Below are 19,726 nucleotides of genomic sequence, written 5' to 3'. Positions count from 1 at the left end.
TGGGTTGGTGCAACTTTCGCCTTCGGCAACCAGTCATCAGACCCAACCAAGAAGTGTAATTATCATCAAAATATGGGTCACACTTCGGAATAATGCTTCAAGGTACGAGATCTAATCGAATAGCTTATCTGATCATGTGATCTTGGCCACTTCGTACAACATGCATAGCCCGATTTTGGCGGACACTCCCCAAACATCTACGTGAGAAACACCTTTCTGATTGACCCAAGGTGCAAACTTTATGGTTCCCTTTAAACGTGAAGAAGTACTCTTTTTTCTTACCTCGGTTTTTTATCTCTACTAAGGGTCTTTTTTGGTAAGGTTTTAATGAGGCTTATTCTTTTGAAATAAAGTTCTTTTTTACACATAACGATATACAATGATACTTATTGTAAGCTATTATCCGAGTTCAAACGAACATCGGGAAACTTCCATCAAACTTGAACCAAACGGTCAAGTCAAAACTCGAGTTCAAATGAACATCGAGAAACTTTATCAAACTTGAACCAAATGGTCAAGTCACAATCTGAGTTCAAACAAACATGGAGAAACTTGATCAAACTTGAACCAAACAGTCAAGTAACAATCCGATTTCAAACGAACATCAAGAAACTTTATCAAACTTGAACCAAACGGTCAAATACTATTGTTATGCTATATTCAAATGGGTCCAAACAACTAAACTCATTCATCCTTCAAATTGATCCACCTGTACATCTTCTCAGATTCCAAACTTGGGGACTTATGTACATACCTCGAATTACAACCGCATACATTTAGATCAATAACCACTCATTTAATATAAAATTCAAGACACATAAATCAGACCATAACTCAGTTATATGTTACTATTATAATATATTTATATCTCATGACAACTATTTATTGTTTTTCTTAATGTTGAGTCCAACCAAACATATAAATAAGTGATCACTTTCTTAGTAAGTGAACAATATAAACTCTATTCTATACTCTTAATTCTCGTTGTGGGGATATCGTGTGCGAAAACGTAATAATCTCAACCAAAGATTATGAGAAATTAAAGTAACAAGTAAAGTGAGAATGATACCATAATTTTTAGGTGGAAAACCCCTTTAAACAGAGGTAAAAAAACCACCGGCGAGAGAGCCAAAACTTTCACTTACACACAAGAGAAGAAATAGAGAATATATAAGAACAAATAGAGAGGAGGAAGTGTGTGTTGATGTTTGTAGTTTGTTACATTGTTTGAAGGAAGTCACTATATATAATGGTTATATGAGACAACAATAATAAATACAATTAATGGTAATTAACCTTCCTTTAATGACAAATAATTGTAGTAAGAAAGTTCCATTTAATGACAATTAATTGTGGCAATTAACCTCTCATTGATTGCAATTGATTGTGACAATTAACCTCTCATTAATTACAATCGTATTATTAAAACATTTATCATAATGAGAAATACCATGTCTTTTATCGGGTTAAAATATATCGACCACAAGTTAATATTATAATTAAAAGTCGGGTTTTGATTTAGATTATTATAAAAAATGATTTTGTTTATGCTGAAAACTCGCAAATTTCTCAACGTCACAAATTATTTTTCTCTTTTTAGGTTAACACCATGCTTATCATTCGTGATCCTATTTTACAGAATTCCATTTTTGTCCCCGGTTCCATTTCCAAGCGTGGTTGCGCATCTCCACCTTCTCCTTCTTTCCTTTGCTGCTCTTATCCCTCAGGTACTCTTCTCTTCTTCCCATCCTATTTTTTCTCTATGCGTTTTGCTGAAAATTCATAACCTCTCAATTTCCAACCATCCAATTTACTCAGGAAATTTGTCGTTTCCTGGTACTTAGATTCGACGCAGTTTTTCTTCGTAACGATTCACGCCCATTCGATTTCTTCAATTCCATTTGATTTGTTCCATTTCGTTTGCAATAATAACAAATCAAAATTGAACTTGTTTTTGGTAAACTGTGGTATGTTCCACGAGGCTTGGAGCGTAAGCTTGGTTGTGGACCATTCTCTGTTGCGAATGTACGAACCTTCTTTTGTGGATTTATGTGTAATGTAATTTTTTTAGGTATAAATACTTTTAAGCATTTTTGCCTATCTATGGCTGTTCCTGTCTGTTCAAGAGGGCAAGACAGTGTTGGAAGCCTTATAATTCATTCCTTTTAAGCTGAACCAGAAAACAGACCTGCTTTACTGATAAATGATAACTTCATCAGTTACATGTTATTATTGGCTTTTCTTCAATGTCACGCAGATATGGATACTGCTGCTGGTCAAATTCTTTACCCGTTGCACCGCTGTAAAACTCTTCACCTGGTTCGTGGCAACTTTATCCTTACAAAAGTTTTTTTTGTTAAAAGTTGTTTTTTCCCATGTAATCAATCTATTTTTCATTGTGTGTGAAATGAAAATCCCAGAGCTTAACTCAGTCGAGATACTTCCTTTATCACCCGTTTATAAGACCCTTTCCAGAACATTTGCTGTCTCTTCACGAATAACAAAGTTTCACTAAATTTTAACTGATTTAACTAAATTTCTTAAAAGGGTGTGAATTAGTTGAAAGGGTCTAATAAAATAGGGACGGAGGGTGTACGTTGTACTCACTAGTATTACCTACTTATCTCTTTGAAATCTCAAGATGAAATTTTAAAATATACTGTGCTGTTTGAAAGCAAGATTATTAGGAAGTGCTTAAAATTTAGCTAATGTGAGCCAAATTTCAGTAACTACATATTTTTAGGGCGTTCCTTAGTAATTTAGGAAGGTTGAAATTTGGGTGTTAAATTCAGATTATGATAGGTTATAAATTCCTAGAATTAAGGAGAGAAACAATCAGGATTAAATCAATCCATTGTTTTTTGGGGGGTAGGCTATTATTCCTTTTCTATTTATATGTTGTAGGTTATTGACTTGAAAGTATGGGAGAAAAACTTCATTCTCTTCTTACATGGTATCTAGAGCTTTAGGGTTCCCATCCTTAAAATTAGGTTGCCGTGTTCAGTCCCAGTTCATTCCATTCAATGGTAGCAGAGCAGTGGTGTGATGAACTTGGATGATGAGCATCATTGACCAACAACAAATTTTCTATCTAAGAACTCTTCAAATACCAGTCATAAACTGAATGTAAAAACCAAAACTTTACATTTGGTGGTTGATGATTTGGCTGTTTGACTAGGGAGGTGCAACCACCAGCAGCCACAGATCCAAAATACAGGCAGCGATGCTTTGAAAACTTCATTGTCACTGCCTAGTTGATAAACTCCATGGATCTAGCTGTGGGCAAACAGTTTGTTTTTCTCAAGAAAGTTGAATTTAAACTTAATTCAACTTTACAAAACCTGCTTATAAGGTGAGATTTGTACTCATTTATAAATACATCTCCTCTCACCTAAGACTGAATATTTTTAGTGTGGGAGTAGAGGGAACCTGATAGCGGGTGATATGAGGCCTAACAAACTTGATCAAGATAGACTCTAAATGACTTTGTCTTAAGAAAGTGAAATTTAAGTATAAATCAAACCGACAAAACTGGCTTAGAAGGTGAGGTTTGTACACCCACTTATATACTATGTTTGGCTTTGTATTTAGTCGATGTGGACTCTTCAAAAATTCCCTTGCCTCAACTAGTTTCGGTTGGAAGCCATCAAGGAAACCTATCTTGTTATGGATAGTCATTCCCATTTATTTAAACTGAACGCTTGGATGTGGAAGATGCAACATGGTGAGCACAATATAACAACCTATTATAATGCCTTAATGACTGTTTGGCAGGAGTTGGATTTATTTGATGATGACCAATGGGAGGGTTCAAATGAAAATGCTTGCTCAAAACAAGTGAAGATGGTTTCGATTTAACTTTTAAGTTTCATAATGATATTCCATCACAAAAATCATCTGAATATCAATGAAACTAAATAGTTTAATTGTGAAAATTGGTGAATTCTCTAATACACAAATGCCATCTTAAATAAAAATGCTGAAGCTACACAAATATGTTTAAAATAGTATGAACTCGGGGATATTCAAGCATAAGAAAAGAGAGTCCCCATTCAACAACATCATCAAGAGTCTAGGCAGAGGTTGGATCATGAAATTCCTAATGATCCTTTAGAAGTTCCTGACATTGATGATTCAAGTATTTTTGTGTCAAAGTCTACTCAATCTTCTCATAGCTGTTAGGAAAGATATTAGGTCTTGTACAAAACATCCTTGGTCGTTCAAAGTTATATCTCTTGTAATAATTTGTCTACTTCGTGTCGAGTGTAAAGAACACCTTCTTGAATGGAGAATGGGGGGAAAGAAGGGTATATGTAACCTCCACTGGTTTCTCTAGATGCTTGGAACAAAGGTATGCAAACTAACACAATTATTATATAGACTAAAGCAATCCCCAAAAAACCATGGTCTTAAAGATTCATAAATTTGTTAAAGGCCAAGGATATGATTTTCTATGCAGATGACATAATTGTAAGTACGGATGATTTTGAAGATATCAGCATATTGACACAAAGGCTTGCCAAAGAATTTGAGATTAAAGACTTGGGATAACTTCTCCGGATGGATGTCTCAAGATAAAAAAAAAGGGCATCATGGTATCACAAGCAAAAGTACATTCTTTATCTCTTGAAAAAAGTGAGGATGAGAGGACGTAAACCTTCAGATACACCTATAGTGGTCAATACTAAGCTTAGAGAAGTCACATAGTTGTGCCAATTGACACATTTAGATACAAAAGGCTTGTTGGGAAATTATTTTACTTATTACACACTGACTTATCCAGACAATGACTTTGTTGTGAGCATGGTAACTCAATATTTGAATTGCTCTTGGAAGTTACATTTTGAAGCTATTTATAAAATTCTTTGCTATCTAAGAGGAAACCAAGAACAGTCAAGTTGTATACTAGTGCTGATTGGTCAGGATCAATTATAGATAGGAGGTCTACATTTAGATATTTCACAATTCTATAGGTAATTTGGTTACAATGAGGAGCAATAAGCAAAGTTCTATTGCTAGAAGTAGTGCTGAGGCTGAATTTAGATCAATGACTCAAGGAATCTGTGATGTTTTGTAGCAAGTTTTAGAAGAACTGAAGAAGCCTATTTATTTTTGCACGAAGTTGTATTGTGATAACAAGACAACAATCAAAATTGCTCACAACCCTATTTAACATGATCAAACAAAACCTGTTGAATTTGATATTTCATAAAGGAAAATCTTAAGGAGGAACAATATCCACTCCATTTGTACCAATTAGACAACAGGTAGCAAATATTGTGAACAGAGGGCTTTTCAGATAGCCATTTGAACTACAAGCTAGCAAATTGGGTATGATTGATATATTTGCAACAACTTGAGGAGGAGTATCAATAAATTAGGATGGTTGAAATTCGGGTGTTAAATTCATATCATGATAGGAAATAATTTCCTAGAATTAAGGGGAGAACAAATTAGGATTAAATGGATCTCTAATATTTTGTACTTTTAGAAATGGAATGTTATTAGTCCTTTTCTATTTATGTGCTATAGATCATTGATGTGAAAGTATGAAAATAAAACTCCATTCTCTTCTTACCTTCTCTTCCTTTTGTGCTGTGTTTTGGTTTTGAAAAGATCATTTATTTATGTTCAAGTGTATTATGGTCTTATCCAATCTTGTATTCAGGTTAGACATGCCCAAGGATTTCATAATGTAGAAGGTGAGAAGGACTTTGAAGCGTACAAGTCTTATGATCTTTTTGATGCAAATCTGACCCCTCTTGGCTGGAAACAGGTAATTGCTAATCAAATGATGTTATTCTAGGAAAAATCTTGAAGTATTTGAACTCTAAAAAAAATAAAGTTCTAGGATATCCTATAGAGATTGGTACTTGTGTTAAATGTTATGTTTTCACATCATCTTAATCTCTTCCTCTTATTTTCTCACGAGATAATGTGTCAATTATCATTTCATTTTAGTTATTTCCTTGTGATCATCTCAGCAATATTTTGTAATTTTAATGCCATGTGTAATATTTGTGCCTCCATGACAGGTTGAAAATCTGAGAGGACATGTTAAGGCCAGTGGTCTTTCGAAAACAATTGAACTAGTTATAGTTTCTCCCTTGTTAAGGTATATCCACATTGTAATTTAAAATTTTTCCTAAAACTTTTTGTCAATATTTAATACTCCTTTCACTCTCTCATGTTAAGATCGTTTTTTGTTCTCACCAAGGTCTTCAAGATTTATTGAAATATACCAGATAGCTTGATAAGGATACTTGTACATGATGTGACATGTGAGTAAAGAAAACATCTTAAAATATTAAGGTGCATACAAACTTCTTTACAAATCACTCTTGACTCAGATAATCATGTATAAAATAACCAACTTAAGTATGATTTTTTGAAACTATAATTTTTACTGCTTGTTGAAGGATGATGCAGCTGTGAAGTTTCAACGAAATATGATTCTTGACCAAAATCCTACGGAGCACAAATTTATTAATAGATGTCCCATGTCAATTTTACTCTTTGAATGATACAGTTTCAGTTAATCTATTCCATGTGTTTGTGTGTGAGTTTGTTATATCCCTAACATCTATTCTATAGCCTTTCAAATATTATTTTTGTTTCGAATATGAGGGCACTATGCTTATTAGCAAAATGGCTTCTAATTTATTTTTTATTCTGAAAAAGCAAGAAAAACTGGAAACATTTGTGAACATTCCAGTTTTATATTTAATATGTGGGTAATATTAATCTTGATTTAAAGGCAGTCAAGATTTAAGAACTCTTTAAAAACATTTGTATCCCATGAAAATTATTTAAAGGCAGTCAAGTGGAGTTGTACTGGCGTTTTCACTGAGGAAATGTTTTTGCATATTATTAAACATACAAAATTTTAAGGGGTAGTGATTATCGTATGTTCAAATTGCTAATTATTGCATTGCAGGACCATGCAAACAGCAGTGGGAGTCTTTGGTGGTGAAGCATGTACAGATGAGACTGGCGTACCTCCCCTAATGAATAACGATGTGGGAGACAGTGGTCGCCCTGCAATTTCCAGTCTTAATGCTCCACCATTTATAGCTGTGGAGCTTTGCCGAGAACACTTGGTATGTAATGATGATGACAGTTTTGTAACTTTGGAGTTTGACAGTTTGGGCCAAAAATCAATCATACCTTTGCTTTCTTTCAACAATCTGTTAGTTACTATATCTTACTTATTTCTTCCCAAGCTTCAAGAAGATACAGAACCAGTAATTAGGAAGTACCTGATGAATTACTGAAATTACATGTTGGCCGTTTCCATTACCTTTCTGGAGCTTGTTTCCTTGCTTATTTAGGAAGCTGATGTCAGGTCTCGTTGTTCATTAGCTGTTTCATGTTTGTTTTGTTATTGAATAAAATACAAATAATGTCAGCTACTTGGAGAGCTGCTGTACGGTGTACTTGCCAGTTCCAACTTTGGCCCTTTCGTTTTATTTTAACCATGTTTCCCAAGTCTTATTAGATAGTAAGTTTGTCTATTCACGCATGATATGTGTGTTGGCTCTTCTATATTGATTTATGTACTGACTGTATAAATTTAAAGGAAAATCTGATTGGATAATTATATTAGAAATTGCGTGTCTTATAGCCAGCTAGTGACTAGATTGGGTTATGATAAGCAGCCAAAATTTTAAAATTGAGCATATAATTTTTTTACCCCTTCGTAGCTGTTTTTAATGTCATTTGGCATTTAATTTCAACAATTGTTTTTATACATTTTTTATTTTGGGAAATTCAGGGGGTGCATCCTTGTGATAAGAGAAGAAGCATCACTGACTACCGACATATGTTTCCAGCTATTGATTTTTCATTGGTAGGTGATCTGTTAAGATTATCTCATGTATGGGCTAGAGCTACCACAGTTTGTTCTGATCCATAGTTACTAGAATATGATGGGATTCATGCGTTGTGTAAATTGCGTCAGATAGAGAATGATGAAGACATTCTGTGGAAACCTGACATTAGAGAGAAGAATGAAGAAGTTGCTGCTAGGGGACTTAAATTTTTGGAATGGTGAGTGTGATCAATCAATTTATATTTCATATCAATCAGTATTCATATTCAACAAGAACAGTCTTAATTGAAGACAAGCAGGGAGAGGTAAAGAGAAAAATAACCTTGATTGAACTGAATTTAAATGTTCATATATTACTAGAATTGAAGTTTAAACTGAATTTTTTAATTGGCTGGACTGTGTTGACATTTTGGCCATGTTGCACTTTACTATGATAATAAACCTCTTTTTTTTCTCTCAAGTGTTCGACATCTGAAGCACATACTTTCAACTAGAAATCTGATTTTTTTTCATATCTTCTTGTTGGTCCAGGCTGTGGACAAGAAAAGAAAAGGAGATAGCTGTTGTTACCCACAGCGGTTTTCTGTTCCGCTCCTTGAGTGCTTTTGGAAATGATTGTCATCCAACTGTGAAGAGTGAAATCTGTACACAGTAAGTATTCATCTGAAAGCATACTGGCCTGTCTCTTTTATGAACACCTTAGTTTTGAGATATATGCAAGAAAGAATAAACAACGTGCTTTTTTCCCCCATCTATTGAATGACCAATTTGAATCCTAACACCACTTAGGTTTTACTTTTATCAGACAATGTGTGTGTGTGTATATATATATATATCATATACATTAAATTACATGACAACTCTTTTGGTTGAGTATAGTAGTGTATAATTCATGTCCCTGTCCGACAACGTAAGAAGCACAAACACTTCTAAATAGTAATTGTGTTGGGTGGTGTAACAGTATTAGATATATATCATGGAGACTTCAAAAATTTTAATTACAATTTTGAAACTTTTATGCTAATATTTGATTAGAATACTATTGTAATTAAGTATTTGTTGTGTTTTATTATGTTTTAATGATTTTTTTTTTAAAACATAAACTCTAGTGATTTTAAAAAATTTGTTAGGTTTGAGTTCTCTGAATATCATGGAGTTTATTTGGTAATAATCTTCACTTCCCTTTGGAAAAAAAATACTTTGAAAATAAAAAGCGGAGGACAAGAGAAATTACACTTGAGGGGTATTCCTTCACATCGTTTTAACCTTTTATTTGGTGTTCCCCTTAAAATTGAAGCTGAAAAATAGTTTGTACAAAAATTTGTTTGAAAACCCATCTCTGAATTTTTCAATCCCAATCTTAAGAGAAATATATAGCTTTTAGCAAATAGTTTTTTGTGAGCCTTAGTTGTACCAAACTTTCATTGTACTAATTAGTTGATGTTGGGTTTCTTTTTTATACAGCTTTGCTAATTGTGAGCTACGTTCAATGGTTGTCGTTGATAAAGGGTGAGCATTTCATTTCATTTGCAGAGTAACTTTCTACTGAAAACTCACCTATGAATTTCATTTTTCACTTTGCAGTATGATTGGTTCAGATGAATCATCTACCAACTATCCTGGCAAAATTCCATTTGGCCTTGACCTTCCTAGTGATGTTGCTGACGAGAAATATGCGGGGAACGGCCTGCCAAACTGATACTTCCTATTGCTGTTATATTCTGGAATTTCTTTCGTTTTCATCATTTGCATTTATTCGTTTCTTCAATGCTAAAATCACAACTATTTTAGCATTCATTTATGGATATCAAATTTTCATGTGTTAACTTTGAATATCAAGGTTGTGGGTGAAACTCTCCATTAATTCTTAGGCCATTATGATTCTAGATAACTTAAAACATTATCAAATTCTTCTGACTTTTTTACGTCCAATGGATTTCCCTAGGGTTACAATTGTAATCGTGTTTAAAAATAATTTTAAAAGCCATGAAGTCTATACTTGTATTTGTTTTTAAAAAGTCTCAAAGAAACTTTTAGAAAGGAAATGATGTGAAATTAAATTTTAGATACGAGAGACATGCATAAATTGCTGATAAAAAAAGAAAACTATTAAATTAACGCTAGAAAGGTAGTAACACTTTATGAGGCACATCTTGTCACCTTTATAATTAAGTGGAGAAGTTCAACTAGCTTTAGAAATTATTTATTGAACTTTTTAAATTAATTAAAACAAATTTCAATAATATTATATTATTTCTATAATATAGCTTTTTTATTTATTTTAATAAACAATAAAGAATGTACCGGTACTGGACTAGGCCGGGACCCACCTGCCTGCCCGACTCCCAGTCAAGCCTGACCGAGAGACTGATAAGTCAATATCTTCAGAAATCTGGCCGAACGACCGACAGACCGAGACCTTTGTATACTTGGCCGATTGACGAATGGCCGAGACCTTTGTATACTTGGCCGACTGACAAATGGCCGAGACCTTTGTATACTTGGCCGATTGACGAATGGCCGAGACCTTTGTATACTTGGCCGACTGACAAATGGCCGAGACCTTTGCATACTTGGCCGACTGACGAGTGGCCGAAACCTTTGGAGACTTAACTGAGATGGTCGAAGACCACACTTATTTGGCCAATGGCCTATCCTCACCATGAGAATGTGGCCGACGGCCGAACCCTATTACGATTAACGCTCAAACCGAGATCAGTAAAGCTAATCCATCATCAAGAATTAGGTAATGCAACCCTAAGCGGTATCCACCTCGATAAACGGGCCCAACAAGGTAGGCCCATTAGAATAATATAAATAGCACGCATTTCAAGGAGCAAGGTATGTCATTATTACTGTTCACCTACCTGAGAGCTAACCGCCCGCTTTACTGACTTGAGCGTCGGAGTGCCTTCGCAGGTACCCCCACCATCCGGTGTTCACCCGACGACCGAGTCCTGAGTGCCGAAGGGTAAGCAGAAGAAAGAGAAGGATCCCAGTCCATCACCTAGCCATCTGCCCGACCGAAGGAAGGAGAAGAAGACTTCAACAGTTCTCTAGGTCCCATCTCCCTAGCAGGAACAATTGGCGCCCACCGTGGGGCCGAGGGAAACTAGCTGAAGGAAAAAAGTAGATGGTTTCAACAAGAAGCATGGAAAGAATGACTGAAGCCGACCAAACAATGCTGCTGCTGTCTCTCCAGAGGGAGATGGCCGAGATGCGAAGAAAGGCCGAGGAGGCCGCTCAGAAAAATGAACAAGAGTTGCAAGTTCTCCGCAGGGAGAACGAAGATATGAGAAAGAAGCTGGGGGAGGGAGGACCCTCTGTCATACCGACGAACGTGGTTGGCAAGTCCTACACCTCTCCCCCCAACCCGGATGTGGCCGAGGGGACGAGAGACCGACCCCCTCCCCGCGAAACTGAAATGGGCGACGAGTCGTGCCTAATCAGGTCCACCCGGACGACCCTGACGGCTGACCCGAACCGCCGTCACCCCTTTACAAACAACATCATCGAAGTCCCACTTCCTGAGAAGTGGAAGGGTTTCAACCGAGACCGATATGACGGGTCGACCGACCCGGACGAGCATATGGACGCCTACACCACCCATATGAGTCTCTACACCTCGGACGACGCCGTCTTGTGCCGGGTGTTCCCCACATCCTTGAAGGGTGCAGCCCTTAGCTGGTTCACCAAGCTCTCACCCAACTCCATAGATAGCTTTGCCACGCTCATCGCAAAGTTCGAAACACAGTTTGCGACCAGCCGGCCGCACCACCTGACCTCAATCGCCCTGGTAGGCATCCGCCAGGAGAAAGGAGAGTCGCTGAGGACCTTCGTAGATAGGTTCAGCAAAGTGGCAATGAGCATCCGAAATCTGAGTCCGGATGTCGCCATGCACCACATGCTGACGGCCCTGCGCCCGGGGCCCTTTGCCGACAACCTATGCATGCAGCCGGCCGACAGCCTGGACGAGCTGAGAAAGAGAGCCGCTAAGTACATGCAGCTGGAGGAGCTAAGAGAGTTCCGCAACAAGGCCCGTGCCGAGGCCGGTGGAGAGAGGAAGGAAGAAAAAGACCGACAGGCTCGGCCGATACAGAGAACGGACCGGCGCCGGGAAAATCGAGACCGACCGATCCGTTTCTCGAGGTATACACCCCTAACGGCCGAGCGGGGAAGGATTCTGGACGAAGCCCTTAACGCCGAGCTGATCCCTCCCCCAAGGAAGGTGGCCAGCCCAAATAACGCCGACCGAAGGAAGCAGTGTCGGTACCACCAGAACACCGAACACTCAACCGACGAGTGTCAAGCACTTAAGGACAAGATAGAGGAACTTATCCAGGCTGGGCATCTCCGCCGGTTCGTCAGGAATGGCCGAGACCCACCAGGCCGGGCGGATCCTCCCAGGCGGACGAGGTCACCTCAGCGCGGCCGAGAAAACCAAAACAACAGAGGCGACCGGCAACCCGCAAGGGCCGACCCCCCTCGAAGGGACGATCCCCCGAGGGAAGGCGATGGGAGAGGTAACCGAGAGGTTATCAACACCATAGCCGGCGGTTTCGCCGGGGGAGGAAGCACAAACAACGCCCGGAAGAAGCACCTCCGGGCGGTACACCAGGTAAACGCCGTGGCGTTCCGACCAAGGATGCCACCCATCACTTTCACGGACGAAGACTTTAAAGGCGTGGACTACCGCCAGCAGGACGACCCGATGGTGATAGCGGTCGACATAGATCGATTCACCATAAGGAAGACTCTCGTGGACCAAGGAAGTTCGGTAGATATCCTCTATTGGAAAACTTTCAAGGCCATGAGAATGACCGAGGCCGAGATGATGCCATACGACGACCACGTGGTAGGATTCTCGGGCGAGAGAGTGGGTACCAAGGGATATATCGACTTGTACACCACCTTCGGAGAGGGGAAGAACACCAAGACCATCAAAATCCGGTACCTGGTCATCGACGCCAACACCTCCTATAACATCCTCCTCGGCCGACCATCCATCAATCGGCTGATGGCCATAGTATCAACCCCCCACCTCGCAATGAAATTCCCCTCAAAGACAGGAGACATTCTCACAGTCCACGTGGACCAGAAAGAAGCACGAGAGTGCTACGCCGAGAGTCTCCGGGTGGAGCCTCTAAGGGCAGACACTTCTCCCCTTCGGGCGAGGAAGTCCTCCCGAAAGGACCGCTCCCCCAGGAAGGACCGGCCGAGGGAGGCCCAGCCAACCGTAGCACTAGTAGACCTTGATCCCCGGGCAACCGAGGACAGGCTAGAGGCAAGAGAGGAGCTGAGGAGGGTCCCCCTCCTCGACGAAGAGCACAACACGGCTGTAGGGACAGCCTTGGCGGCGGCCGAGGCCGAGGTCATGCACGCCGCGCTAAAAAAGAATGTCGACATGTTCGCATGGACGCCGGCCGACATGCCGGGAGTCAGCCCGGATGTCATCACCCATCGGCTGTCCATATTCAAGGAAGCCCGCCCGATCTCCCAAAAGAAGAGGGACTTGGGCGACGAAAAACGGCTCGCGGCGAAGGAAGAGGCCGGTAAGCTCCTATCGGCCGGATTCATAAGGGAGGCCCGGTACACGACATGGCTGGCCAACGTCGTCATGGTTACCAAGCCTAACGGTAACTGGAGGATGTGCGTCGACTACAGAAACATCAACAGCGCATGCCCGAAAGACACCTACCCCCTCCCGAACATTGACCGCTTGGTGGATGGGGCGGCCGGCCATAAAATTATGAGCTTCCTGGACGCTTACTCTGGCTATAACCAGATAAGCATGCACCCGCGGGACAAGGAGAAGACGGCCTTCATGACGGCCGACGCCAACTACTACTACGAGGTCATGCCGTTCGGCCTCAAGAACGCCGGGGCAACCTACCAGCGCCTCATGGACAAAATTTTCAAGGGTCTAATAGGCCGGGCGGTAGAAGTCTATGTGGACGACATAGTCGTGAAGTCCGACTCATTCGAGCAACACCTGAAGGATCTGGACGAGGTCTTCAAGGCCCTAAGGGGGGTCAACATGAAACTCAACCCCGAAAAATGTACTTTCGGGGTGGAGGGAGGAAAGTTCCTAGGCTTCATGCTCACCCACCGAGGGATAGAGGCCAACCCCGACAAATGTCAGGCCATACTCAGCATGAGAAGCCCGAACACCGTGAAGGAGGTACAACAACTCCTTGGGCGGCTGACCGCCCTCTCTCGCTTTGTCCCCCGATTGGCCGAGAGGACGAGGCCGATCGTTCAGTTGCTCCGTAAAGGCAAAAAATTCGTCTGGGACGACCAATGTGAGGAAATCTTCAAAAAATTCAAAGAGTTCCTCACATCTCCGGCCGTCATCCAGAAGCCGAGACCCGACGCCCCAATCCTCGTAAATCTAGCAGTCTCGGAAGAAGCAGTCAGCGCTGCCCTAGTGCAGGAAGCCGAGGGCGAGGAGCGACCCATATACTTTGTCAGCCGAACCCTCCATTCGGCCGAGACTCGATATCAGATGATTGAGAAGGTGGCTCTCGCACTCGTCCTCACGGCAAGACGGATGCGCCCCTACTTCCAAAATCACTCCATAACTGTAAGAACCGACTACCCTATTTTCAAAATTTTATCTAAACCGGACCTTGCAGGGAGGATGATAGGATGGTCGGTCGAACTCTCCGAGTTCGACATACGTTATGAGCCGAGGGGCGCCATCAAATCTCAATGCTTGGCCGACTTCTCGGCCGAGCTGACACCACTGCCCACACTCTCGGACGGTTGGACTCTCTACGTGGACGGCTCATCAAATAAAACAGCCTGTGGAGCGGGAGTCGTCCTGGAAGGGCCGGGCGACCTCCTCCTGGAACAAGCCCTCCAGTTCGGATTTCGGGCGACCAACAATCAGGCCGAGTACGAGGCCTTGCTGGCCGGGCTGAACCTAGCTTACGACATGGGAGCGCGCGAGGTTACATGCAAAAGCGACTCCCAGGTGATGGTCGGCCAAGTCAACGGAGATTTCGAGGTTAAAGAGCCTTTGCTGCAGCGATACTACCACGCGGCCAAAAACAGTATCGCCCGCTTCAACAAAGCGCCCTTGCAACACATACCGAGGGAGGACAACAAAAGGGCCGACATCCTGTCCAAGCTCTCGATCACCAAAAAGAAGAGCCACCAGAGGTCAGTCATACAAATATGGCTGAGACACCCTAGTGTGACAGAGGCCGAGGCCGAGTGTCTGGCTATCGAAGAAGAAGAGGCCGACGCCGATAACTGGATGACACCCGTCATCCGAACGACCGACAGACCGAGACCTTTGTATACTTGGCCGATTGACGAATGGCCGAGACCTTTGTATACTTGGCCGACTGACAAATGGCCGAGACCTTTGTATACTTGGCCGATTGACGAATGGCTGAGACCTTTGTATACTTGGCCGACTGACAAATGGCCGAGACCTTTGCATACTTGGCCGACTAACGAGTGGCCGAAACCTTTGGAGACTTAACTGAGATGGTCGAAGACCACACTTATTTGGCCGATGGCCTATCCTCACCATGAGAATGTGGCCGACGGCCGAACCCTATTACGATTAACGCTCAAACCGAGATCAGTAAAGCTAATCCATCATCAAGAATTAGGTAATGCAACCCTAAGCGGTATCCACCTCGATAAACGGGCCCAACAAGGTAGGCCCATTAGAATAATATAAATAGCACGCATTCCAAGGAGCAAGGTATGCCATTATTACTGTTCACCTACCTGAGAGCTAACCGCCCGCTTTACTGACTTGAGCGTCGGAGTGCCTTCGCAGGTACCCCCACCATCCGGTGTTCACCCGACGACCGAGTCCCGAGTGCCGAAGGGTAAGCAGAAGAAAGAGAAGGATCCCAGTCCATCACCTAGCCATCTGCCCGACCGAAGGAAGGAGAAGAAGACTTCAACAGTTCTCTAGGTCCCATCTCCCTAGCAGGAACAAAGAATAATATTACTTTTAGTTCGATAGAAATGATCTCTTACTTTTAAGAAAATATTTGTTAGTGAAATTATAACATTTATCTAAATTTAAGAATGTTTTAACAGTAATTAAATTAGAAGTGCATACTGGGAGTATAATGCAACAGCCCAAGGTATTCATAATTTCCATGTTCAGAAATTATGCAGATAAATAAATTAAGACGTCGGAAAAGATTTATTCATTCATTGCGCATGGATCTTTAGGAATATCATAAATTTGCAAAACAAAAGGCTTATTTATAAACATTAAACTATGCGCAAGAGAAATTTATTGAATGCCAATAGAGCAACTCAACAACCAACAATTATTGTGTGAAATAGCATGTAATTCACTAGAGACAAATTATCACATTGTTTCTATATGAACACTCATTAAAAGTTTCAACAAATTAATCTTTACATCCACAAGAACAGAGGTCTTCTTGCTGTTCATCTTCACTTGTTGCTGGGGAGTGATAGAAAACTCTCTCTGTACACACCACAACTCATGAAATCAAGTCTGCTCTGCCGCTGCCCATATCTAAGCTTCCCGTTCTCAGTGATTTTCACTAATGTTTCGTTGCCATTGAATGCCAAAATTTCCCCATTTTTTGTGAAGCATAAGGGGTAAATAAGACTCAGAAAACAACCAAAATTGGAGGAAAAGACAAATGTTTTTGTCCATAATGAGTCTACTTTGCATTCTTTCATCGACCATATTTCAATCACTGGAGCCTGGTTACGCACCACCAAGCACAATGACAGATATTCTCCCATTACCTTCAAATAGTATATTTCATATCTCTTTGGAAGAATGGCTAAATGATTCGGCAATGGAATCTCTAAAAATCTCTTTTCCCTCACATCAAACCCAATAAGTACACAACCAAGATTATCAGCGGACTTAACTATCCAATGAAGAGCCCCATTCAAGAACTCTCCATTTCTGAGTTCAAGCTTATGCTGAGCATACGAAACACCATACTCAACACAACTCCAACACTGTGTTTTCAAACAGAAATAACGAACCACCGTCTTATTAGCTCTTAGGGTTACAGTCACCACCACAAAGTCATCATCCAATGAGTCATAGCCGATTCCAGATAGATGATGTGGAGACCAATTGCTATAGTAAATTTGTTTCTTAATACCAGTTGATGGATTCCACACGACAAAATCTGTGAACAAACATTGTAACAGAAGAAAACCCCTACAAGAACCTGCGACGGATAAGCTGTCTCCATACTTGTCAGAGCGTGAAGGAACCGGAATATTGGACACTGCATGCGCAGAATCATCACAAAGTGCTGATTCTATGTCTACAGAATAAGCTTCAGAATCGTTAACTAAATTGAAAAGTTTGTAGGTGGGTGCAGCTGCAGCGTCAAAATGAATTCTTGCAAATTGAGGATCGGAGATTAGAGAGAACCATGACTTCGACAAGCATTTGAAACGTACCACAGATTTGATGGGTAGCTTCAACAGAATTTCTATCGTCAAGTCTTCGTTGAAGGGTTCAGGGGGAGGGGCATCACTCTTCGTCTTCTTCCTTTTTCTGCCACCACTCTTCATCTTTGCTAACAATTACCACTCTTAAACTGCAACATATATATATATATATATATATATATATATAATAATCTTAACAAATCCCAAAATATTTTTGGCTAGAATCTTTAGCCTTAATTTAGCATTTAAATTATAATTAAGATTCATTAAAATTACATAATTCTAAAACTGTATCTATCTTAATAAAAAAATATCTTTCAATTTATTATACTATATCAAGATTTAAAATTAATCTCTGAATAAAAAACAATACGAGAAGGGAATAAACAAATTATAAATTAATTTTATAATAATTTATAAATCATAATGATGCATTTCATTTAATATTCTTGTAATCAACAAAAAAAATCTATCTCAACCGTCTCACTCTATCATTCTATTTTATTATCTCTAATCACTAATAACTACTTTATCTTATATTTAAATTATCTTTAAATTCAACTTTGATTACTAGAAAAGTGATTAAAATAAAAAAAACAAAAAAATAATTAATTATTATATTAACTAAATTAGATATTATTTTAGAAATTAAAAAAATTAATATTTAAATAATTTTATAAATTTATTAATAGAAAATAATTTTAAATATCTTTAATTTTTTTAAATTTTTTAAATAATATTTAATCTTGTTAATATAGTAACTAATTATTTTTTTTCTTTAATATTTATTTTTATTTAATGATTTATTTGTAGTACATGAATTTTTAATATCTATACATAAAAATAATATCATTACAAATTTAGATAGCTGATTGTAAATAAAAAAATATAATTTATATACTTAAAGATAATTATTTATTGTAAATAAAAAATATAATTTATATACTTGAAGATAATTATTTATTATAAAGCCTTAATTATATAAAATAAATACTTATCTTATATAATATACCAATTAAAATGTACCAATATAATATATTTAAATTTTGAAATATCCATAAAAGAAAATATAAATATAAAAAATGGTAGCTAAGATACATATCTATCAATATAATATAGTGAGTGTCATACTAAAAATTGTGGCTTAGAGGGAGAAAAAAAATATAAAAAAAAATTCAAAAACTTGAACCTCGACATAATATAATGGTCCTCTTTGCATTTCATATATGAAAGTATTACATGATTTTTTCATTATCAATATTTTCAAAATTATTTTAATTATACAAAACTAAGTCATGCAGAAATCTGGTAGTAGCCAATGCTTGGGTTTTAGGAGTCTCAATGTTGCAGAATTAATGATTACCATAAAGATATACAACTGTTTGTTATAACAGTTAACTTACAACTATAACTGTTTTGAGTGCTCTTATCATGCAAGTCAGTTTTCAGGTAAGACAGAGCATTAAAGGGATTCTGCATTCTGTTTTTTTGACTCTTTCATCTTAAATGATTAAATTATAATTTCAAATAACAATGACTTTTTATGTTAAAGTTTAATAAAGTTGAATAATAATAATAAAATGTATATTTAAATATATTTTGAAAAGTTTATACTACAATTTTAATCTATATAAATGAAATATCATATGAACATAAAGTTTATAGATATAACTTATATGAGAAGAACTTTTAAGATAATAGGTTAAAATTAATTGAAAAAATATTAATTGATAAAAGATACATTAGTGTCCCTTTACTGTTCTTAATTTTGCATAACTTTGAAGTATCTTTAGATAAAATCTCATTTAATTTATGATAAAAAAAATTGACACAAGTGTGAGGAACCAAATGTTTTAACTTATCTACATGTCTTTCCAATCAACAACACAGCCTAATGTTTTAACTTATTTATTTTATGTTCTCCTTAAAATTGAAAGTGAAAATTATTTGATACAAAAAATTGTATTACAGGGTTATGGTTGACATAGCGTATGCATTATACTGCAGAATAACTTACACTCAGGCATCTGCAAGTCATTTCTTAATCTCTCTAAAAAAATCGAAACTATTTCAACTCCTATTATTTAAGAAAAATGAGAAAGATAAATAACAATATTTCAATCCTTATAAAAATGTAAAAACCCAACTTTAATCTCTTCAAATATATAAATATACAATTTCGTTTCTAAACATACAAAAATTAATGTGTAAACTTCAATTTTAATCTTTTTAAAACTTGTAATATGAAATCAGTGTGCCAAAAGGACCAATTGACCATTTGAGGCACAACATGTGAATCTTTTAGGCATCTCTACATTTACACATTGTATTTTCATCTAATTGAGTAATGTTAGGCGAGGAAAAGGGTGAACATCTTCAAATTTACAAGTAATGTGTCATGAATCATGATTGAAACAAAGCAAGCTTGACATTTCAATGGAGGAGATATCAATTATATAGTAAGGA

At 38.5% G+C, this 19,726-nt stretch overlaps 3 protein-coding genes across 4 annotated transcripts; 2 read left to right on the top strand and 1 right to left on the bottom strand.

Moving 5' to 3' along the window:
• Window positions 1-1,565: 1,565 nt before the first annotated feature.
• Window positions 1,566-9,695, top strand: LOC137820866 (phosphoglycerate mutase-like protein 1). 2 transcript variants are annotated; one of them, XM_068625159.1, is made up of 10 exons: window positions 1,566-1,727; window positions 2,258-2,319; window positions 5,669-5,776; window positions 6,036-6,115; window positions 6,938-7,100; window positions 7,775-7,849; window positions 7,961-8,049; window positions 8,363-8,482; window positions 9,296-9,340; window positions 9,416-9,695. In XM_068625159.1, the coding sequence occupies exons 1-10, from the start codon at window positions 1,610-1,612 to the stop codon at window positions 9,528-9,530; spliced, it is 975 nt and encodes a 324-aa protein (XP_068481260.1). In that variant the 5' UTR covers window positions 1,566-1,609; the 3' UTR covers window positions 9,531-9,695. The 2 variants fall into 2 exon arrangements, with proteins under 2 accessions (XP_068481260.1, XP_068481261.1); XM_068625160.1 differs by having other exon boundaries at window positions 1,625-2,025.
• Window positions 9,696-10,260: 565 nt separating this feature from the next.
• On the top strand, window positions 10,261-15,983 carry LOC137822300 (uncharacterized). Its single transcript, XM_068627186.1, has 2 exons — window positions 10,261-14,995; window positions 15,980-15,983. The coding sequence occupies exons 1-2, from the start codon at window positions 10,965-10,967 to the stop codon at window positions 15,981-15,983; spliced, it is 4,035 nt and encodes a 1,344-aa protein (XP_068483287.1). The 5' UTR covers window positions 10,261-10,964.
• Window positions 15,984-16,093: 110 nt separating this feature from the next.
• Window positions 16,094-17,383, bottom strand: LOC137821807 (F-box/kelch-repeat protein At3g06240-like). The gene has a single exon (XM_068626564.1). It carries the CDS (start codon window positions 17,381-17,383, stop codon window positions 16,268-16,270), a length of 1,116 nt encoding a protein of 371 aa, XP_068482665.1. The 3' UTR covers window positions 16,094-16,267.
• Window positions 17,384-19,726: the final 2,343 nt, after the last annotated feature.

This window comes from Phaseolus vulgaris, chromosome 9, assembly GCF_000499845.2.
Source record: "Phaseolus vulgaris cultivar G19833 chromosome 9, P. vulgaris v2.0, whole genome shotgun sequence".
NCBI classification, from domain to species: Eukaryota; Viridiplantae; Streptophyta; class Magnoliopsida; order Fabales; family Fabaceae; genus Phaseolus; species Phaseolus vulgaris.
Note: the sequence above shows the minus strand (reverse complement) of the source record. Positions and strands in the feature narration are given on the sequence as shown.